Raw genomic sequence first — 23,711 nt, forward strand, 5'->3', positions numbered from 1 at the left:
TATACACGCAGCATGGCTCAATATTTCTGCAAGAGGCTTCCAAAATTTGTTGAGTGTATGCCACATCGAGTTGCTACACTATGCCAGCAAAAGGAGGTCCAACAGGATATTAGGAGCTATCCCATTACTTTTATCACCTCAGTGCATAGACTAAAATAGAAAAACACAGTCCCCGAGCAACATAATATGACTCAAAATTTCGAGAGGTTTGTACTTTATGAGGGTACAGATATGTTGGTCATTATTTTAGGGGTTTTGTGAAACACCTGTATCCTTAGCCCTTCGACTGCTCCTGTACAACACACAAAATGCATTTAAGATGACGATCCAGAAAGCAATCTTACAATATTTAGTCATCAAGACATTTAATAAAATCTACAAAATAGCAACCTGGCCTCTAGTGAGAAAGCAACACTATAAATCCAGGTTTCCACAGGCACGAATTTCTTAAACACGCGTTCCCTACCACTATTCTTACATACATCTTAATGTTTTCAGATGCTGAAATTGAAAATGCTACTTAGGCAACTTTCAAGATGACGACAAGCAAAGGTTTTTATAAGAAGTCATGTGTTGAACAAAGCTTAACAGTAAGTTACAGGTGAAAGTAAGTTCTCCCTGTAGGGAAGTTAAATATGCTTGAACAGCTTTTAGTCCAAGAACTTAATCTGACACTGTCCAAGAAAAAAACAAACCCACAAATGTTGGATACAGAAAGAGATATATTGTAGAAATCGTTTGGGAGACATGCAGTGTGTTAATAAGTAAGCTACCTGCCAAGGAAAAAATCATTTTCATGACTGCAATTCATGTATCACACTCGGAAGACTTCTATTTCTAAGTTTTATTTTATGTCGTAGCGGCCCCTCATTGTTAGAGGGCCCACAGAACCCAGCAGCGCAGAGAGAAACATCGCCAGCGGACAGAAACAGCAACAGACTTTCCAAATAAACACAGAACTACTTCACCAGACAACAAGTGACAGTGTTCGACCAATCGGAAATCATATGACTGTTGTAGCACTCCGCTAAACTGGCTTTATAAGCACGCCTCGACCCTCAGATCAGCAGTGTTTACCAACCACTAGGAACAGCTCCAGCCAGTACTTAACGCAGGCCCTAGCCTTGTATTCACTCGCCGTAGTCTTGTAGTAGTATGTTGTATTTTGTAGAGTAGTTTTGCTCAGTATTTTCTTTCATTGTCTTGTTTTCTTATCTGTTTTGCTACCACAGAGTTGTGGTTTTTTTTTTTTTGGTTCTGCATTTAAAACTTAAGTGTATGCCAAGAAGGCATTTTTTTTCTTTAATTGTAATAAAGTGTGTTCAAATCGACTGTTAGTTCTTTCATGATGACCACAGGACACTACAGTTATTGGCGAGGAGGATAAAACTTTCATTTTTGAAAGGAATGGCCTCCTCTGAGGAGCTTCTTCAGTCCTACAGCAGATTCATGCAACGCTCATGCATTCAGAAATTTGTTCTGACTTGCCAGCATTGCAAGAAGTAGCCGATAGGGTTGATTCTATCGCAGGTAAATCGAACAGGATGCACGTGGCTCCACCCATGTTTCAGGCTTTCAATAGGGCTGTTGAACCATGGTCAAATTATGTCTAACGGTCGGAACAACATTTACTGGCGCATGGGATCCACGACAAAAATCAAAGTCGGGCTGCTTTTTGGGCAACAGTCGGTCCACAGGTATATCGTTTAATTCAACAGTTGAACCCTGAGCAGTCCCCTCGAGATCTCTCATTTACTCACATAAAGGGCTGCCTTTTTGAGTACTTTGATGCACAAATACATATCACCTCCAGCTGTCATACTTTCTTTTCTTGTCGGAAGTCTCCAGGTCAGACTTATCGGGAATGGATTATGACACTCCAGGGTCCCTCCCACAATTGTAAATTCTGGTGCAACAACATCGCCTGCAACCAGTCTTATCCCTCTTCATTGAGTCGCGATATGGTGGTGTTTCACGCACCCGACAAGGGTCTTTGAGCTGATATTTTGAAGTTACAAGATCCGTCCCTCAACAACTGTCTGCATATCATTCATGCGTTTGAACAGTCTCACCGGCAAGCAAGATGCACGGCTTGCAGCCGAGCGGGACGTATCGCTGTGGTGTGCCGGGCTTCACAGAAACAGCACGCCAACACCACCCTTTCTGTGCATGCACAAGCTTGTCATGAATCATCACCTCAGGACCTGGAAGCCTCACATTCGACCAACGACCAAAGCCAAACTGTGCTTTACACATCTGTGACGATTTTAAGGTCACAGTCAATTTTCAGTCCGTCATTGATGCCTATCCAATCCCATTGCTGGACGACATACTCACACGTCTTGCGCACTCGACTATTCTCGCCAAAATTGATTTGCGCGACACTTATTTGCAGTTGCTGTCTGACGAGGAATCGCAGCAGATCCTAGTCATCAATACCCTGTGTGGCCTTTTCTGGAGCAACCGCCTCCTGTTTGGCACTGCCAGCAGCCCCGCCATTTTCCAACGTTATTCGGATCGCCTCACAAGCCAGGTGCCCGGGGCGGCCAATTATCTGGATGACGTCACTGTCAGTGGTTCGTCCGCAGTGGACCTCGCGGACAAGGTGGACCAGCTGTTCCAGGTTTTTTCCCGAGGCTAACCTAAGTTGTTAGAAAGAAAAGTGTGACTTTTTTGTGCGAGAGGTCAGCTATCTCGGGTTCACGATTGATGCCCGTGGCCTACACGCCTGTAAGGAGTATATTGAGATGATTCAAAACCTGCCTCCTCCCAACAATGTGAAGCAATTGCAGTCCGTCCTTGGTCAAACCAACTGCTATCAGTGTTTTATACCCCACGCCGCCAAGATTTCGGTGTCCCTGACTGGTTTATTGCGCAAGGGTAAGAGTTGGGTTTGGGACACAGCGTGTGAGGTGGCTTTCACATGCCTCTAGTCAGCTCTCTCCCACCCTCCTTGTCTGGCCGCTTACGATCCGTCCCTGCCCCTCATCGACGTCATCGATACCTCGGTTTATGGCCTGGGTGTGGCCCTCTCACATGTGGTCGACAGCGTTGAGAGGCCGGTGGTTTTCGCAATCAAAAAACTGACCAATGCTCAAACCAAATATAGTCCACAGTTTACTTTGACCAAGTTTAAGCAATTTTGTACTGCCAATGAAATTGCCCTCATCCACACTGCCCCATTTCACCCTGCACCAAACCTCCGGGGTGGAATTATTTTGTGCGGACATTCAAGACTCAGCTCAATAAGCTGCTGAGCCATAATCTGCTGGAGGAGGCCGTGCTTCTTTACTTGACTACATACTGCACTGAAATTTTCTTTATAATTAGACAGAATATTTCATTCAGAAAACAAATTTCTGGTTGTGATAACTAGGAAGACAAAAACTTCTGCTAGTGGTTAAGAAGTAATGCCTATGAATTGAGATCTAAGCAGACATGGATATAATAAAATAAATGAGTTCAGCACAGGAAGAGAGTGAAGATGAGATGCTAAAATACATTTTATCTGTTACTAGAGTATGCAGGACCATATTTGTTTCACTATTCTGATGCTCTGACTCTGTGGGGCAAAAAGTAGTAGTAGTTCAGTTATTAGCCAAAACAGAGATGAAAGTAAGCGCTCACACAGTGTGTTTCTAATGTGACATGTAGCGTATTTTGTAAATACATTAGGTAAGTTTCCAGTATAAACCATGTCTAGTTTCGAACATCCACATTTTTTCAGTTACATGTCTAGCCTAAAGTCCATGTTAACCCATATAATCAGGAGCATACTGTGCAACCCCCCCCCCCCCCCACACACACACACAAAGAGAGTAAGAAAGCAATTTTGTCTGTTCTCTGATAGAAAACAAAAAAATTAATCCAAAATCCAGTTTAAATATCAATACTTATACTTCTTAAGACTTCAGATAATCTTAAGTGTTCCAAAAATATTACCTTCAAGCGTATGTACAAGTTTTCCAGAGCTAACGTCAAACACGTTAATGATGCCGTCAATCGCACCACTTGCTATGTATTTGCCATCAGGACTCTGAAAATACAAAACACATCTATTAAATTTTGTGATAGTAATTTTATCAATAATCAACATATTGTAATTCAGCAAGTTAATATGTGCTATAGTGGATTATTTGTCTCAGTTACAGTTGCAATTTAATATATGCATTAAACAGCTTTGGTGATCTTTATAGTTTTGTTACAGTGTAAATCACCTACTTGATCAGTGTGTATGGCATGATAAATATTAAAATACTGTACTGCCAGTACTGTATATGACATTAAGTTTCAACATTAATGTTGCAGCCATCTCTGATAAACAGTCTTCTTCGCAATAACTTAACTGAAATTCATTGTACTTTCAATTCATGCAGTAATCTTTATACCCGTTGTCACCCTATCTCTAGCATGGAAGCATGAAGTTGAACAGAGTGGCGAGGGCTCCTCTCAATGTAAACTAACACCGGAATTGTTCTCCAAGGAACATGCTGGTCGAATGCCATATAATGGCTTATTTTTCAGGCCTGAAATAGTTTCTTCAAAATTGTGTACCCATGTTGCAATTGCATGAACAGCTAGGATATGTCCTTAATGCTCTATCTGGTAAAGTTGCTTTACGCAGTGCCCTAAAACCACAAAACTATCACCCTGGTTGTAAAATGCTCTCACAGCAATAGCATGTACTGCACCATCCCATGCCGCACAATTACTAAAAGGCAACACATTCAGAGTGCCTACACATTTGTTTCTACCAACTGGTGGCTATATAGTGTTGACAACACTTAACATTCAAAATTACCTATTTCCATGCAGCACTCCGCATAATGTCCTAGACTGTGTTAAAAAAAAAAAAAAATGAACACAACATGCTCATGCTCCAAATCTCAATAGTTTCATAGTGGTTGCATTCCACCATACAGAACTAAGCCCCTTATTTCACAGCCATGACAATTGTGTGTGTGTGTGTGTTTTGAGGTTTTCGGGTGCTAAACAGCGTGGTCATCAGTTCCCAAACGCATAGAAACAGGAACACATGCGGTGAAGGGACGAAGACAGACAGCGAACAATGAGAACGGCTAAAAGACACAGACCTGACGCAGTTCCAAATCCTCACATACAGAGGCAAAACAAGAGGAGAAGAAACGCACTAAAAAAAGGAAAGGAAACACAAGGAAAAGAGAACAGAAATCGAAGGGAAACAAGTAAGTAATCGTGACTGGTGGACCTCTTACCTAAAACCTGGGTGAGCCAGTCACCAAGCAGCACATTAAAATCCTCTCCCTAAAATCCGAGGCAACAAATTGGACAGGACACAAAACCGGAAGACCTTAACCACAGTCGTTGCGTCGTCTTGCAAAATAGAGGGCAAATCTGGTGGCAAGGAAACCACCGCCCTCTGGTCAGAGAATAAAGGACAGTCAAGTAAAATGTGGCGGACAGTAATCTGGACGCCACAAGCACTGCAGATTGGGGGGTCCTCCCGCCGGAGTAAAAAACCATTCGTTAAGGGACTGTGCCCGATGCGGAGGCGAGTGAGGAGAACCTAATCATGTTACCTTCTGCAGAGAGAACATGAGGAAGTGGACATGTAAATGACTTTAATCCTCCTACAGTTCGATCAACAAGTTGTAAAGCAGGGAGTGAGCAACCAAACAAAGCCCTGAGCCATGATTTCACTTAATAAACACAGTATTGAGTACGCACTATGGGTTTTGGGAAGATTTCCTGCTTAATCACTGTAGAATCTTGTCTCATTCAACTCAACTTCTGACATACCATATTATGCAAAGAAGTTTCGTGCAGGGCAAGTTGTCACAATTAGCAGATTGTTTAAAGATCTGTTACCAGTAAGACAGGTCTTTCCCATCTCTCTATTTTGTCCAACGTGAACAGAACTATTCCAGACTATACTGAAAAATGTATAGAATTACAGCAACCAGTCACATGTACTGCACCTTAAACCACAAATGATTGTGCACATTTTGGAATGGTTTAGATTCAGTGTGGATTCCTCATAAAGATAGTGCATAGTTTTTACTGTAACATGTGGTAGATTAGCTTTTAGCTTAAGCTGCTCATTTACATCACAATCTGAGGCACTTTAGATTGGGGTGCAGTGTCCATTTGTAAATAATAACAAGTTGATGAAGCTTTTAAATAAGTTTATCAACTGTGTGCTGCAAACAATTGCATGAAAAATCCATCCTTAAATGGACACCACCTGATGACAAGTAGGACACGCTCCAAACTGATCACGTAATTTCTGTGGACAAGAGCTGGAGTAACTGCTCAGTGGCAGAACACATTGCTCCATGTTCAATCTCAATTGCTGCGCCACAGCTCGAGTCATCTGGATGTTTTCCCTCGGCATCAGCTTCTGTGAATTGTACAATGGTATTTACATTCTGCCAGGACTTTTCATTATCGTATTTTGATTGGCTGCTTCCAGAAATAAAATCATGTGACAATTAAAAAGATTTGCATACATAGGAGATCAGGAAAGCACCTGTTAGGAAATGTTGAACTTAAAATTGACAATTTGTTGAGCAATATCCTACAGATATGGGGTGTCCCAGGAGGAATGGCCAGTATTCAAGGATATGACAGGAATGACCACTGGAAGCAAGAAAGTCTAGTACACACGGGCTACAAAAGACATACCTTAATGGCTATGAGCATTACATATTTGTGAAACAAATCTCATTTATCGCAGGCTCTTTGCATTACATATGTTGAGAGGTGATAGTATGGCCCAAAATGAGAGAAAAAGGTCCAGTAAACGTGGGAACTATGAGCACTTGCTCGTCTTTGTTACTGTCATAAACATATCTTCTACTGAAACAGAGCAGACAGTTCTTGAAGTATGCATTTTAGAGCCCATGTTTATTGGAATTTTTTCTTCTTCTTGTTTTGGTGCATACTTCCTCCTCCCATGTTATGGAAAGTGAAGAGCTTGTAGCAGAAGAGCTCTGTTTCACAATATCGAAGGTGAGGAAGTGCTCATATCTCTTAAGATATGCATTTTGGAGCCAATGTTTGCCAGACTTTTTTGCTCTGTATGATCTTTCCTGTCTTATTCCTGAATATTGACCATTCTTCCTGGGACACACAACAGATATGTTATGTAGTCATAACCATTAGACAATTGAATGCTACAGATACTTACATATGCTATACTCAACGTAAATTTTCCTCTGGAATCCAGGACTTGTTCCTGCTTCCCAGATTCAACACCGTACATATTAATTTTGCCTGAATGACTCCCAGATATTATGAATTTGTCATCAGGTGAGAAGGCTACAGTCCATATGTCTACAGGGCCAACTTCAATATTCCCTATCTTCTCACCAGTGTTAAGGTCCCACAGCCTCAAGCTGGAGTCAAGAGAACTAGATGCACAGGCTGTAAGAAGAGAAGTCCGTATCACAACAGAAACTAGACATTATATCTTGTTTTGTAATTATACAGAGAAGAAAGGTTACTCATACTTATTGGTCGAATACAGTTTTTTAGGCTTTTTTATTTGCAGCATGATCCATTATAATACTTGTAATACTAAATCTATGTATATTTGTGTGTGTGTGTGTTGTTGTTGTTGTGGTGGTGAGAACACTGGCACAAAGTCTGGTGGTCAGGAGCTTCATGCCACCATATCTCCTCCCCTTGCTGGCCAAATAGTGGCAGTGAAAATTTTTTTCACCAGCAAGATTCAAACCGACTTACCACTGGGTCAAGAGTTTTAGGTGTTTTTATCAAAAATTCAAATTTAAAACTGCCAACATCACAAGCGAAACTAATGAATGCAAAGTCTCCTGTAGCTACATCATCCTAAATTTTGTCTCTCTCATAGAGGATAAGCAATGTGAGGTGGTTCACGGTAATGGAAGGGCTGCTTCTTGCCTTTATCACAATCATTCTTCACATGTCCTTCACATGTCTGACTCCATCACATACCCCTTCTGCTACAATTACGCAACGGTTTTGAGAAATTATAAAATAGGTGATGTACTGGGCCAAGCCTAATCAATTACTTGTAAAAGTGGTCACATTAACAACATATTTCCAAACTGCTGTAGCAAGGAATCAGTTCATTTCCAGACATGGGTTTCAATTCAAAATCTTGTCCCCTCTACAATTTTTAGAAGTTTGTAATGGAACTTTCCGAACATCCTGTAATTGCACATACAGTAAAGACCACTTTACATGAATAACTTTCTTGTCTCAATCAATTACTCACCGTGAGTGAGTCTACTGCAGTGGCTCTGGCTCATTACTCTGGTATTGAGCCCCACCTGTCAAGAGTCATACTGGCATGAAAATTGTGTGTGATGCAAGAGCTGTCTGCCATGCAGTTTGGTACCTGAATGGTGAAAGTGAGGCAATGGGGGCCAACCTTCTTATAGGAAATTGTAAATATAGTAATATAATTAAGGAGCTGGCAATGAAAATAATTTTTAATTATGAAAACATAATTCACATTGGGTGTCCTTCACAAAGATTGTATGGTACATTCTCTATACTGGTGAGGAATAAAAGAATAACAAAGTTGAAGCTGAACATTTCATAACACATTCATTCATTTGCTCCAGAAAGCATATACATATAAACACAACAAACAATATTTAAAGGCAGTACATACTGTCTTTACTTTATTACTTGTATCTTATTTCCATGAAAGTAAATCAGTCCTCAATCCAAAGGCTGGTTTGAATTCCAAAGTGCTCTATTAGGCATGGTCATGGAGGTGTTATCCCATCACCTTCTTCCAACTTTTGAACTGACTTACAAAGCCAGTTATAGGATGACCTAGGGATTACAGAAGTGTCCGATTCCACCCATCTGCTTTGACGCATGACGTCACCAATATGGTGGAAATGGCTACTCTAAGCATCTTCCATATAGTGCCTATGATGTCACTACATACACATGGCAAAAAACATAAAAATATGTATAAGACAGCAACATCTCCCTCCAAAAACATACTCAAACTAAAGGGACAACAACAGGAATTTGGGTGGGGGTTCATCCCAAAACACACAAAATGAAGAAAAAAAAAATTACAAAATCTCAGGAATCGGACACTTCCCTTCACCTATATAGATCAACCGCAGCTGACGATACCAAACACCAACGCTTACAGCAAAAACAGTGGAAACTGGAATCAGACAATTCCTTTGAACACAGCTGTCGATACCGAAACACCAGTACCAGCATATAAAAGTGTACGAAAATTGTAATCGGTCAATTCCCTTGACCTATATAGGTCAACCATAACTCTTGATACTGAGCCGTGGCGGCTCATATCAATAGTGCCACTCTGGTGGTTTATCTTTCCTGCCATGGTCAGGGTGGTAAGCAGCGCCCTCTGGGACCTAGGCGAGAAGTAACGAGGCGAGGTCCTGTGGGGTGTGGTGCTCTGGGACGTGGTGGAAGACGGTTGTCGGGTTGACGCAGCAAGTGTAGGACCGGACCTATCGCATGGAGATATACAAGTTGGCTCTGAACGGAAGGTACCGTAGCAAGCAGTGGGAAGCGGGCGTCCTGTAATTTGTGTGAAGGAGTAACAATTTTTGCATTGGATGTCCCAGTGGTTCCCGAGAGTTGCGGTGGCTGCTTTTGGAGAAGAGAATTGGTAAGAGCTTGTGTCTATGCTCTTTTCCGTACGATGTTGCTGCCTGCCGTTATAAACGGGTGAAAGTCAGGCGCTTGTATTGACTACACGGGAACTGGTGATGTAAAATTACATTTGTGATTGAGTCTCACTTGTACTGTGACAATTTAGAGGCGAAAACTGTGGTGGTTTCATTAGGTCTCGTTCTTTGCTGTGCAACTAAGGGAGTCAGTTATTTGGGGTAACTGAGGGAGCACCATTATGTTGGTAAGTGATACGTTCTCCCCGTTTTGTCTAGGGCTTTGCGAATCGAAATTGTGGGGGAGTACACGTGTGAGTAATTTGCTGTTCTATTGATGGTTATGTTGTGAAGACTGTTCTCTGGTGTGTTAAATTGCGCCGATTTGTAGCCAATCCAAGAAGAAGTTACCATTGCTACTTGCTTATGTTTTACTGTCCTTATGATTGGCATTGTTTGTCTTTCGATTGTGGGTGTGCTCACATTTAAAAAAAAAAAAAAAAAAGTTGCGGTTACTATTCATAAGGGTTGTCTAGTAAGCAAACTGCTTAAGCTTTTATCATATGCTGGTCTGTTTGCCCATCACATTGGCTTTCTATGCAGTAACTGGAGGAATGTGTATGGTGGTTCAAGATGGTAGGCTGACTAGTATTGGAACTGGTGTTGAGGTTAAGGGTGAGATCAGCATCCCGCAAAACTGCACGCTGCGCGTGGTTAGATGTTCCGCTATTGGGGAGCCAGCTCTCTGTTCTTGGATTTTGTAAGGATACGTGATGAGTGCATCGTTGTAGTTTTTCGTGTGCTAAATTGCGGGGTGTCGGTGCCATCCTAGGGCTAGACTTGTGATGTATGTTATGTTGAAAGGGAATTAACTGTACCAAACTGAAGAGAGCTTTTAGTTTGTTTTAGGTCTGTACATGGAATGATGCTGATATTTTGTCAATTGCGGCAATAACTTCCTGTGTGGGGAGATCCTCTGAGGGACTTGTATTGTACTGTTGCAGTGCAGTCCATCTGAAATGTGCTGCTTAAAACTTGGGACTGCAGCTCTCTGATGTTATATATTACTGTTTAATCTTAAGTGTCTTGGATGTAATATAGTTGTTGAGGATTATAGAATTACTTTTGATTGCTGGTTCCTTAAAGGAAGTATTTCGTTTTAAAATATGTGCTTGGTCAGAGCCTATTTAAATATGATTTTAACTCATCATTCAAATTTTCTAGTCTTGCTTTCTTAAAAGGCTTACAGTTAAATGATTGCTATTTGCCTGTTTAAATGTCTGAGTGACTTAAAGGAAAAGAATATTATTTTGTAATTTTTACTGATTGTTCCGTTTGGGTAATACCTGACTTACGTGTTCAATAAATGAATGTCTAGTCAATGGTGATGCACTGTTCTATTGATGGCCTACCCCTTCCACTCCACAGCCTATTGAGCTGCTTTGTGTTGAAATTGTGTTCAGAACACCCATCTGACCTGACACCTCAGATACGAAAAAAGCAACACCTAAAACTATGAAAAACAGAACCAAAACCACAATACCTTACAAATAAAAAAGTCAAATATCCCTACGTAAATTAAAACACATTCGATACACAATAAATACACAAAACATTACAACTCGAGGGAAAAAAAAAAAAAAATTTACTTATCGCGAACAAATTTCGGCGCTGCAAAGTAGGTTGGCCATCTCAAAACACACACACACACACACACACACACAACAAGACGACACCTACAAACACAAGCAGCTCATAAACTGCATGCCGTAATGACGTCACACACCACAACACCCTTAAGCCATGGGTTGAAGCAGGTGGAATCTGACGCTTCCGTTGATCCATGACCTGTAGTTTAATGTAAGATTCCAAATCACGATTTAACTATAACAGAATATACAAAGCCAGTGGCAAAGACAGAGTGCTGGGAACTGGGCTCTGAACATTGCTGACCAACACCACTGCCACTACAGCAGCTGAAGCCACCACTTCTGTGTGCCAAGGACCTGGTCCACTGACCAGCCTCCAGGAAGTTTCTCCTGTTCTTCCCCTTACCAGGGGACAACAGATGGATGCCAGTCACCGAAGCTATTCCAGATTCTTCCACAGCAATGCAATTATGAAGTCCCTTCTACACAGTCAGCACTGAGCATCTGCATTTCAGACCCCCCCCCCCCCCCCCCCCCCAATCTCCACCAGACCAGCTGTTGTCATCAAGCAACGCAGCTGCACCCAGTCTGTGTCAGCCACTGTCTTTTAGTCCCCATTGAAGCCTTGTTGCTGCTATATTGCTGTGGCCAGGCCACAAGCCGAGAACCATTTCCGACTGCCCAGACCTCTGAGGCCAATGCTCTACTGCTCAACACCTTTCTGCTGCTGGAGACCACCGCCTGCTGCTCTCCATTCTTCGATCCGGAGGGACAAGCAGCACTGTAACCTACCACAAGTGAGAAGACATCACTGCCCTGTCTTGTGTCTGTAGTGGGGCTGTAATCAGTGCTCTGTGCCGCTATTGACTGAGCTTGATTTGCCCACAATGCCATCTCTTCGCATTGTCTCCTAGCAGAAGATGGGCCCTCCACAATACACTGCCTCGCCCACCATTATAAGTGTGAATATTACAAGCCGATGCCAAACCACACTACAGACGGAGTACTCAAGAGGACTGCCCGAGATGCAGGAATTAATAAAGAACTGTTTATGTTCACTGTTTGTTTCTCTACAGCTGCCCAAATAACTTCGTTCTTCCAAAATATCTACAAACCCTCAATCCCCAGTGGAAGAGCCATTGCTGTTCTTAACACAAGAACAGCAGCTCTTCCACCCCTCCACAGCAGTCGTTGCTACCCCAAACTGCAACATTTCAATGCCTGACAGGGTAAATCTTCCTGCACCACTCCACAGCACTGTGTTTTCAAGAACCCCAGACCTCTGGATACATAGGCTGGTAGTCTGCCACCTCATCATAAAGGCTTGCCTTGTTTTCTTTCAAAGTGCCAAATAACATTCAACATAATTTTCTCCTTTAATACAGATGACTTCACTGTTGAAATATTTTTAATGAAAATTTTTTCACCTATTTACATTCTTATTTATGCAGAGTGTAGGCTTTTTCCTTTGTAAAAATTTCATGAACCCTGTAACATTTTTTCTTTAGGATATTTGGTGTATCTTGCGGTAGATCACTCATAGCAAAATTATAGATCTCTCATGGACCTGTTGACGGTGCCAGAAAAGCCACAGGAAAAAATACCAGGTAAAAAAAAGGAGGTTCAAATGGCTCTGAGCACTATGGGAGTTAACATCGGAGGTCATCAGTCCCCTAGAACAACATCGGAGGTCATCAGTCCCCTAGAACTTAGAACTACTTAAACCTAACTAACCTAAGGACACCACACACATCCATGCCCAAGGCAGGATTTGAATCTGCGACTGTAGCAGTCGCGCGGTTCCGGACTGGAGCGCCGAGAACCACCGCAGCCGGCTGGTTAAGAAGGAACAGAAGTTCATAATCCATTACTATAATACAAGCGAGCAAGGCAAAGGCTGGGTTTATAATTTTACACTTGGCAGAATCAATCAGTCAATCGGTTGGAAGATGACTGGTTATGAGCTGGCAAAGCCAACAAATGTGTCATTACAGTCTAGTTTTCAATACACTCCACATACTACAGTTACATTTAAATTTCAGTTAGTGGGTGCTACTGGACCCCCCCCCCCCCCTCTCCGGCCCCCGCAAAAAAAGCAGCAGCTTTGTTCTGCTGATAAAATCAGCAATCACAGCCTGTAGTCTAGATAGGGTGAAATGTGATAATTTGGTTGCGAGCCAACAAATGTAAATGTCAAAGTTTGTGGCAAGACATTACCCTGTGGTAAGACATTAACCTGTAATGTAATAATGTTTAACACAATTTTTGTCATGAAAACTAAAACTTAAAAGTAAAATTAGAAAATTATATTAGATAATGGACATGTCTTTGCTGAGCATTTTGATGCATATTATGTATATATACCATACATTAACTACGAAAAATACAAGGGAGAGACCCACTATGCAACTTTTACTCAGAAATTCCCACTGCAAACACCTGTTTTCCCTGCCAGAGGCTGATATTTAAGCTAGGCTGACATTTAAGCTATTGATATTAGAAGACATGAAGACATTAACAACAAGAACATTCCCACTAATAAATCCCACATTTTAGCACAAGATCCAATATTTTATTTAATATGATGTGGGATTGTATGAGATAATGGTCACCATACTAGTTACGTAGTGCGGTCACCATACTAGTTATGTAGTGCTGACACACAGTTGCTACACTGAAAAGAACACATGACGAAGGTGACATGTTCAGTCATATTCTTCACTATTTGTGAATATTTTGTTTACACGCATCTACATAGGGAGACATGATCATCATAATAAAATAAGAGAAATCAGAGCTCGAACGGAAAGATTTAGGTGTTCCTTTTTCCCCGTGCGCCATTTGAGAGTGGAATGGAAGAGAAGTAGTATGAAAATGGTTCAATGAACCCTCTACCAGGCACTAAAGAGTGAATTGCAGAGTAACCATGTAGATGTAGATCTGTATTTAACTCCAATAACGAACAATCCCCCCCCCCCCCAACTTCACTACATATATAGTTGCACATGATCATTTCGTAGTGATGGCACTCGATAGTGGAATTATTAGCAACTCTACTATAATTTAGGGACAGCCTGCAGAGGTAAGTTGAGGGTCCTTGTGGCACCACTTATGTCTTCTTCCCCATTGCCATTTGCTAATGTCATGTTGGAAAATAACTGTCACTAACCTACCACATGAGCTCTGTTTCCTTGCTCTGGTAATTCTGTGAGGTGAACGTGGTGGACAGACTGTTTTTACAACATAAGCTTCCAGAATTTTAACAGTAAATCTCTCCGCAATGCACAAAGTCTTCCTTCTAGATTTCACATGTGACACAGGAGATATATAATTTTGATATTAGAGTGTTCATTTTGATAACCTACTTGTTCCATCCGAACTGATGTCAACACACACAACACCAAGGGAATGACCTTCCAGTTTGTGTTTCAACTTCAATTGGTCATCTCTGAACTGCCAAACCTTTACAAGGTCATCAACACCACCAGTTACAATGTAATCAGTTGGTTCTTCAGTAGTCATGGAATCCCTAAAAAGAAACAAAAATATGCAAACTGACTCAAGTAAAATGCACATTTCTACAACATTGCATAAATATGAGAATATTCTAAATGTAGAACACATACCTCGAGTTGTCACCCCCAGCATTTTCCGAGTTTTCGTCATCTTTTTTCTTTTTAAGTCTTCCCCAGGCACAGCTCCAGACACTGTCATCATGTGCATTGTCCAACCTCACTTGAAGAGAGTGCTGGGGAAAGAAATGAGCACTTGAATTTTCAAAACAACTAAATGCTTATTTCATTGGCAGAAAGGACTAATATAGTTCAGAAATTAATGAGTTCTAGATCAAATGGCTAAGGCATTTTAAGATCTAAACAGTTCTCCTAGGATGCTAGTAATAAGTACGTAACTTCTTACTTTGTGACCTGTCAACAAGAATTTAAAAAATTATCTGACTTCATCCTTACTTTCAGTGTTGAAATAGCTTTATTTACGGGTGCAGATAATGTGGTATTTGCCACAACCACAGCTATTTCTGCTTTTAAAACTTGGCGCACTACTGTTGGTAGGGAGGACACAACAACTTATCGTTGGTGAAGAGTCATCAACAGATGTAGAAGCAACATTGGGTGTGCCCCAGGGAAATGGGAACATCTGCTATTCATTTTGTATATTAATGACCTTGCAGACAATAACTACCACTACTGTTGCACCACAACCAGTTTCGCTCCTGTTTTCTACAGCATAATAACACGCTCAGTTTTAATTATATAGTAACATAAATTTTAACGTTTCCTCATAGCCTTTCACTACTGCAATTTGGTACATTCATCAATGTAATGAAGAGACTCCATCTTAAGACTATCACATCGCAAACATGGTGCAAGTGGAGATAAATTGCAAATATTACGAAAGCGCATCAGAAATATTGATGAGCGTGGTTCGTGAAACATGTTTCACGGGATTTAGGGAGAAAAAAGGTCTCCCGAAACCGGCAACAGCCGGCATCTCGGGAAAGTGCACTACAGAGAGGTAAATACGAATAGTCAACACTTAATACAACCTTCTACTTATTGTACATATATGCGGCACATTGGCTGAGAAAATGAATGCGATTAACAAATTGAATGTGCGGTCACGATATGCGTGAAAGACATACTTCATAACCCCAATGGAACTACAAACTAAAAGAAAGTGTTTTCAGTAAGGTCTTGTCTTATCATTATAAGTACTGACCATATTTTTTGTAGCTGTCAAATACCATAAAAAATCACTATATTACATCGACTTATCACTTCTTTTCCGAATCCCACGCCCGCATACCAAAGATTTACACATGTGTGTGGTACAGACCTCACAAATGCCAACATAACAAACAGAAAAAGAAAAAGTGAATGAAATCTTGAAAAATTAAGTGGCAGTAAACTATGAGTTTACGATTGTGCAACTAATATGAAACAATGCAGTGCTTTATTTACCAGAAAGTAAACATTTACAAAAAATTTATTGACATTTGTACTACTCCCCTTGGTTTGGCGGTCCTACCGCGGGATGGCGCTGACATTCAAATGTTTCCTCAGTCCAACATGGCCGGCGTCATGTTAAGGATGTTAGAAGTTTATTCCTGGAATATTTGAAGCTAAAATATGTAATATATGTACAGTGTTGTGACAAATATGCGACATGAACAATTAAATATGACTATTTTGTATTTGTTATGAATATGGAATGTACCGGTATCCTGAATTCTTAGGAAACCGGACAGTATTCAGGTGAGTGCAGACGACGATAATCCTTTCTGCTAGTGACAGGTCTTGATGTTCATATATCGAAACAGTGTAGTTACGCTTGATATTTGTTTATTATCGCTGCCTTTCATACAGCTTTGTAGTGTATAGACTGTGGAGTCTTGCAATGTACTTCTGTAAACGACGAAAAGTAAAAGCTGCGATAATCGCTAACCTAAATCGAACTTTGGCCTAATAAGCCCCACGCCAAATGTTGTACGACTTCAGTGGGAAGACATACGGACTAAATCATCTGAAAGCAACTGCGGCAATGTAGCACTCCCAGACCATACTTACAGTTCGTAGCTATTTTACAAAAATTTGTGGTTTTTACAGTAGTTGATTTAGGGTTTGATTAATAATCATCTCGTAAAAAGTTGTAAAGAGATTGAGCGCTCTAGATACATCACCTCATGAAAGTCAGAACGCAAATAAACTCAAAATTGTTAATTTATTTTATAACTAATGTAGCAGCATTAAACTCTGCAAGTCACTAATTCACGTATATACTTCCGCTGTTTTCTTAGTATATAATGCCGTGGGTTCGATTAATAGCAGCAAGGAATTTGAATGACAAGGTGGCCATACGTTCGTAAAAAGTATATACCGGTATTGGAATATAAGAGGTAAATCTGACTAAATGTTGCTTTTTGGGTAGAATAGTGGAACATGGCTCAGAAACGTGGTATACCTGTACTCCTCAGCAAGTGATGGAAACGAGTGGAATTATCTGTTGGTAGCGTTCGTATGGTTTCTGCTGCCGGTGGGTAGTCATACGGTATTTGTGCTGCTGCTTTCTACTGCTTCAGGTTTCGTCGCATGTGACTTTCTTACTACTTTTACTTATAAACTGACGCTGAATACATTGAGTTTTGCTTGATAGCAGCACGTCCTTTTCCAAAAGGCACAAGAAAAGAATGGATAAATAAGGGAGCACAGCTAAGACATTACAGCGTACACACCGATAAATCGTTTATGTCCAGCTGACGTCGATGCTTAAGTTACCGTACTTAAGTTTTGCCTGAGAAATAGTTGCTTATACGTCCCTACACCATAATAGTTACACAAATCTACATGAATCCAATGCTGTATGTTGTTTACGATGACGCTCGAACAAGTTCGTAATTACCGCGTGTGTTGTACGTCGGTTGCGCACTTGGAGCTTTCCGTTCAATCCCCTCCTACGTATCTAGAATTCAGATAGCGTGTGATTATTTAACATTTTTCAAGTTCAGAAAATAACCGGTGCATAGGCGTGTGTTTATATGTCCAAGGAGTATTTTTCATTTTATCGTTTTATTTTTGGGTGAGACGTTGCACCAGCGACATGGTTGCGAGCAAGCTATCGAACTTTCATAAGTTGTTTACAAGATGATGAACAGCTTATTCTTCTATTTGAGACGATAAAAGTATTCCTGCGTTCTTCTTCGCTTGCTGACTGTGCAAGACGAATCATCTAGTTGTTTATATATAAAAACCTCAATTGATTTCTAGCGTTAATCTGACACCATACCAACGCTATCACTGCATCACAATTTAAGAATACCCTGCGCGGCAAAAACGGTAACTTCTTTCTGCCAAGGTAGCGTACTTTCCTCCGGATGGATGGTATTTTTTTCGAAGCAGTGGACGACGAAGACGCGGAATGCATTTGAATTATCGTATGTAATTGCAGTTTCGTAGGTATCCGAAGACGTGCTGAAATGTAATGCCTCCAAATTTTTTAAGCGGTAGCTCTCAAATCTTTTTTAACAAAATAAACATTATTAACATTCTACGTATTTGTTTCTCATCGGTCACCCTTGGGACGATCACATTTCTTCCAACAAGAAACCAGTTCCTTGAACCGTCACTGTAGAATGATTGATTTTGTTGACGGAGCCACAACCATAACTTTATTTGTACTGATTCATCGCCATCAAAGTGAAGTCCTCGAAGGTGTTCTTCAAGTTTTGCAAACGGATGGAGTCAAGTCGGGAGTGTATGGAGGATTATCGATGACAATGAACTCGACGCATCCGATTGTAGCAGATGTCACAGCTATCAGTGTATGGTCTGGCAGTATCGTGCTGAAGGAAAGGGTGTTCGATGTGTGCAAGAACTCTTCGACTTCGAATCTCAATTACAGCACGCTGATTCTCATGCGTCCAAGTAGTTACTGTACGCACGATACAATTCGGAGCCCTCTAGTGATAGAGGGCTGAAAATACATAGACACGAAGAATAAAGATGTAGAACGTTAATAACGTACCTTTTATTTAAAAAGCTTCCAGTTTTCACACAAAAAACGGAGGCATTATTTTCAGCAGCTCAGGTATATCCGAAAATCGTCAGCAATCTCACAGGATGCGTTTTTTCTTGCTGACTAGGAGCGGTTCGAGTTTTTCCACACGATAGACGTATTATTCGGCGCCTCCCGCTTTCCAATTGATTGCCTTTCCTTCGGCTCTTGGTAACAAAATTTTCAGGTAAATGTTTAATTTAACTTCACGAAACATTAAAATATGCACATGGTGTAGAAGGAAATCCGCACTTTCAATGACGCAACACAGATTTGCACTCGGTACTTACGGAAATTTAGGCAGACGCCAGGGTGCAATACATTCACAAAGCTGTTAGGGCTGGTTAGTATGGAGGATTGCAAGTTGCGAACCTGATAGTCCCATCTACTCTCTAGCGTGTCGTCATTACGAGATACGTTTTTTTCTTTGAATACAAGCCTGCCTGACGACTGTACTGACAAAGAATTATACTATTAAAAATACCGTACCGTTTCTCATATAAAATTCGTACATTTTTGTTAGGCAAGGAAGAAGGTTTGAAAACAAGCAACTAAATTAAGCTCTTACCTTTGTCAGCATTGGTTCAGCTCTTGAAGAAACAGTTGTAGCTGTATGGAGGTCGCCACCTAAGTTCACAGTTCTTCTGTTTGGAGAACTTTGAACAACTTTACAAGATTTTCCGCTCTTGCAGAAGGCGGCGTAAAAACACTTTCTTAGCGTTAGTTTCTGTTTCACCTCCTTCCTTTCCTCAGCTTTTCTTTTCGATAAAATGCGCCAGAAATTTTGCTTTTCGACCATATTTTCGTTTGTTGGTACACCGTCACGACGACAGTAACGACACAGTAATTTCACAAAAGTCCCCCTGAGCGGACGTAGAACAGAGTATTCGCGCGATGCAGTTGCACGGTTGGAGACCAGCTCAACACTGGTCTGGAATGTAGCGATGCTGCGACATTGTTTAGAAGTCATTGTTGGCTATGCTGTGGGGAAGGTAGACAGTGTTGTCAGATCTACTGTTCTGCAATAGATTTCCTGCTTTAAAAAAAATCTACTGCTAAAAAGCAAATAAAACCGAAAATCTCCTGCTTTTTCGCTCACGTTCGTGTCTATTCCTTCAAAGTAATTTTGGCGAATGTTGGTACACCAGCTGACTAACTCTTTATTTCTTGGGATACCAGTTAAGTTTTGGACTACCTTCTGTGAATTCCTTACCCCAGAGACTTCTCTCTTATCACTTTCAAGGCCTGAGTGACGTTGCTCTGGTTTTATTTTCGCATGGATACTATTTAAAACCTCTGTTTATCCGTTTATGCCTAGGCAACGATAACCCACCCTATGTGTGGCTGCGAGAAGCTGAACAGATTCTTAAAGTACAGTCAAAAGACTCATAACGTTCTCAGATGGAAATGTCTGTCATTTATTTCCATATAATGCTGGCAAAATAAGCCTGCAGTAGCCTCTTTGTTACTCATTTCAAGAAAATGAAGCTGTTCACATGGTGTCTGTTTTCTCGTATGTGTGAAAAACGTGGGTAACGGTGACTGACGTGCTTGCAAATCTATGGTGTCGAAGCGTTGTAGAGAAATGGTGATGGTAAGATGTTTCACTTGGTATCAACTGACTTGAGTTACTGGAATGATATGAGAGAAGGGTTTGAAAACGTAAATAATGTAATCGGTTATAGCGGATCACATTGACAATAATTATTAGTTTACTACATTTCAATGATGAAGTTAAGGTGCTTCAGTTCGCTGTTTTTTTTTTTTTAATCTCATTTTGTTCGTTTTCGTTCGTTGTATCTGCTCGGGGCGGACGTCACAAGACACCCGTTTCTATTCGTCGTTGATCTAATAGTTTTTTTTATTACAGAGGGTAGCTAACCCGCTGACCGACCACGCTGAGTTACCGTGCCGGTAACTGTTAGTACTACGTGGTGTACATTTCCAACACTACAGTTACTGTTTTCGTTAAAGTTAAACGCAAAAATGAGTGCACCCCAGAGATAGGAAAAAATAAGTAATACTCAAAAGTGAGTGGGAAAGTGAAGTTAATTTAAGTGTCGGTTACAGCGTAGTAAAACGGGCGATAATTTTAGATACGTTGTTTGCGAAATCACTGTAGTAATAATTTCCTAATTTGGTGTGAATTTTATATATGTTTTATAATTTTTAACGTATAAGGAAACAAAAGAAAAATTCGGAGTAGGTATTAAAATCCATGGAGAAGAAATGAAAACTTTGAGGTTCGCCGATGACATTGTAATTCTGTCAGAGACAGCAAAGGACTTGGAAAAGCACTTGAACGGAATGGATAGTGTCTTGAAAGAAGGATATAAGATGAACACCAAAAAAGTAAAACGAGGATAATGGAATGTAGTCGAATTAAGTCGGGTGATGCTGAGGGAATTAGATTAGGAAATGAGACACTTAAAGTAGTAAAGGAGTTTTGCTATTTGGGGAGCAAAATAACTGATGATGGTCGAAGTAGAGAGGATATAAAATGTAGACTGGCAATGGCAAGGAAAGCGTTTCTGAAGAAGAGAAATTTGTTAACATCGAGTATAGATTTAAGTGTCAGGAAGTCATTTCTGAAAGTATTTGTATGGAGTGTAGCCATGTATGGAAGTGAAACATGGATGATAAATAGTTTGGACAAGAAGAGAATAGAAGCTTTTGAAATGTGGTGCTACAGAAGAATGCTGAAGATTAGATGGGTAGATCACATAACTAATGAGGAGGTATTGAATAGGATTGGGGAGAAGAGAAATTTGTGGCACAACTTGACAAGTAGAAGGGATCGGTTGGTAGGACATGTTCTGAGGCATCAAGGGATCACCAATTCAGTATTGGAGGGCAGCGTGGAGGGTAAAAATCGTAGAGGGAGACCAAGAGATGAATACACTAAGCAGATTCAGAAGGATTTAGGTTGCAGTTGTTACTGGGAGATGAAGCAGCTCGCACAGGATAGAGTAGCATGGAGAGCTGCATCAGACCAGTCTCAGGACTGAAGACCACAACAACAACAGCAACAATGGTGAAGTATTAACATGGAGAGTAGGTTATCCAGTATCTGTTGCTATCTCCTTTTTCTACATTTTCGAGTTTCTATCTCTTGATTTCGGGACTGTTGTATGTGGCAACACTGAAGGAGGGGAGGGAGGCACAACAACTCACAAGGGCACGTGATTGTGTGTCCGTAAACTGTTTATTCCTCGTCGCTGAGCATTGCAAAGCTGTCGGTATTTTGCTGTGGAGAGCAATTGTAATTTATTAATCACAAGACCCTAAGGTTAATGATATTTTACTCGTAGAGGAACCATACCTAAGAGTGAGCAGTTCAGTACTATCGCGAAATAGGGGAGATAGTGGCACAGACATGATACGTGAATTGTAGTGGCAATCATTAGAACAAAGGCGTTTTTGGTTGCGATGGGATCTTCTCATGAAATTTTAATCGCCAGTTTTCTCCTCCGATTGCGAAAACATTCTGTTGGCACCCACCTACATAGGGAGAAACGATCGTTACGATAAAATAAGAGAAAATAGGGCTCGCACAGAAACATTTAAGTGCTCGTTTTCCGCGCGCGGCGTTCGAGAGTGAAACAGTAGAGACAGCTTGAAGGTGGTTCATTGAACCCTCTGCCAGGCACTTTATTGTGAGTAGCAGAGTAATCACGTAGATGTAGATGTAAGGAGTAACCATAAATATCTATGTTATTATCAATAGGAAAACAAAATCATAGTAGGTTTGTATTTGTTAACACAAAATCTACATATTCAGAAAACTACAGCTGCAGAGAGGCCATACTTTTACTGAACTTTTCAAAAATGCAAAAAACGAGAAATGCGCACTCTTTCGGTCACCTGCACTTAAGAGTACGCACAACATGCCCAAAGAGTGCGCATTTACCAAATGTCACAAATGAATGCAATATCACCCTCAAATGAAGAGCACTTTTCGAGCCACCGTCTCCCACATTTAATGCACTGGATCCAGTCCTCTCTACACGCCAAAATCTATATTCTCTGCCCACAGTTTCAGTATTTTCATTAAAGCAGACTCCTTCGTAGCCGGCCGCGGTGGACGAGCGGTTCTAGGCACTTCAGTCCGGAATCGCGCTGCTGCTACGGTCGCAGGTTCGAATTCTGCCTCGGGCATGGATGTGTGTGACGTCCTTAAGTTACACTACTGGCCATTAAAATTGCTACACCACGAAGATGACGTGCTACAGACGCGAAATTTAACCGACGGGTAGATGATGTTGTGATATGCAAATGATTAGCTCTTCAGAGCATTCACACAAGCTTTGCGCCGGTGGCGACACCTGACATGAGGAAAGTTTCCAACCGATTTCTCATACACAAACAGCAGTTGACCGGCGTTGCCTGGTGAAACGTTGTTGTGGTGCCTCGTGTAAGGACGAGAAATGCGTACCATCACGTTTCCGACTTTGATAAAGGTCGTAGTGTAGCCTATCGCGATTGCGGTTTATCGTATCGCGACATTGCTGCTCGCGTTGGTCGTGATCCAATGACTGTTAGCAGAATATGGAATCGGTGCGTTCAGGAGGGTAATACGGAACGCCGTGCTGGTCCCCAACGGCCTCGTATCACTAGCAGTCGAGATGACAGGCATCTTATCCGCACGGCTGTAACGGATCGTGCAGCCACGTCTCGATCCCTGAGTCAACACATGGGGACGTTTGCAAGACAACAACCATCTGCACCGACAGTTCGACGACGTTTGCCCTTGACGCTGCGCCTGCGATGGTGTACTCAACGACGAACCTGGGTGTACGAATGGCAAGACGTCATTTTTTCGGATGAATACAGGTTCGTTCTGTTTACAGCATCATGATGG

The 23,711-nt window shown here is 41.2% G+C and overlaps 2 protein-coding genes across 2 annotated transcripts in view; one reads left to right on the forward strand and one right to left on the reverse strand.

Annotated features, from left to right (window-relative positions):
- LOC124552535 (WD repeat-containing protein 61) overlaps positions 1-16,155 on the reverse strand; it is a 42,112-nt gene extending 25,957 nt beyond the window's left edge. Inside the window, exons 1-5 of the mRNA XM_047126851.1 lie at positions 16,019-16,155; positions 14,908-15,029; positions 14,647-14,810; positions 7,169-7,404; positions 3,943-4,036 (exon numbers count right to left, since the gene is read on the reverse strand). Of these exons, the coding sequence (XP_046982807.1) occupies positions 3,943-4,036; positions 7,169-7,404; positions 14,647-14,810; positions 14,908-15,029; positions 16,019-16,021 (619 nt within the window). The 5' untranslated portion in view covers positions 16,022-16,155. The remainder of the gene's footprint in view (positions 1-3,942; positions 4,037-7,168; positions 7,405-14,646; positions 14,811-14,907; positions 15,030-16,018) is intronic.
- Positions 16,156-16,489: 334 nt separating this feature from the next.
- Positions 16,490-23,711, forward strand: part of LOC124552612 (unconventional myosin-Ia) — a 730,641-nt gene continuing 723,419 nt past the window's right edge. The window contains exon 1 of the mRNA XM_047126936.1: positions 16,490-16,554. The gene's annotated coding sequence lies outside the window, so the exon portion shown is untranslated. The remainder of the gene's footprint in view (positions 16,555-23,711) is intronic.

This window comes from Schistocerca americana, chromosome 10 (assembly GCF_021461395.2).
Source record: "Schistocerca americana isolate TAMUIC-IGC-003095 chromosome 10, iqSchAmer2.1, whole genome shotgun sequence".
Lineage (NCBI taxonomy): Eukaryota > Metazoa > Arthropoda > Insecta > Orthoptera > Acrididae > Schistocerca > Schistocerca americana.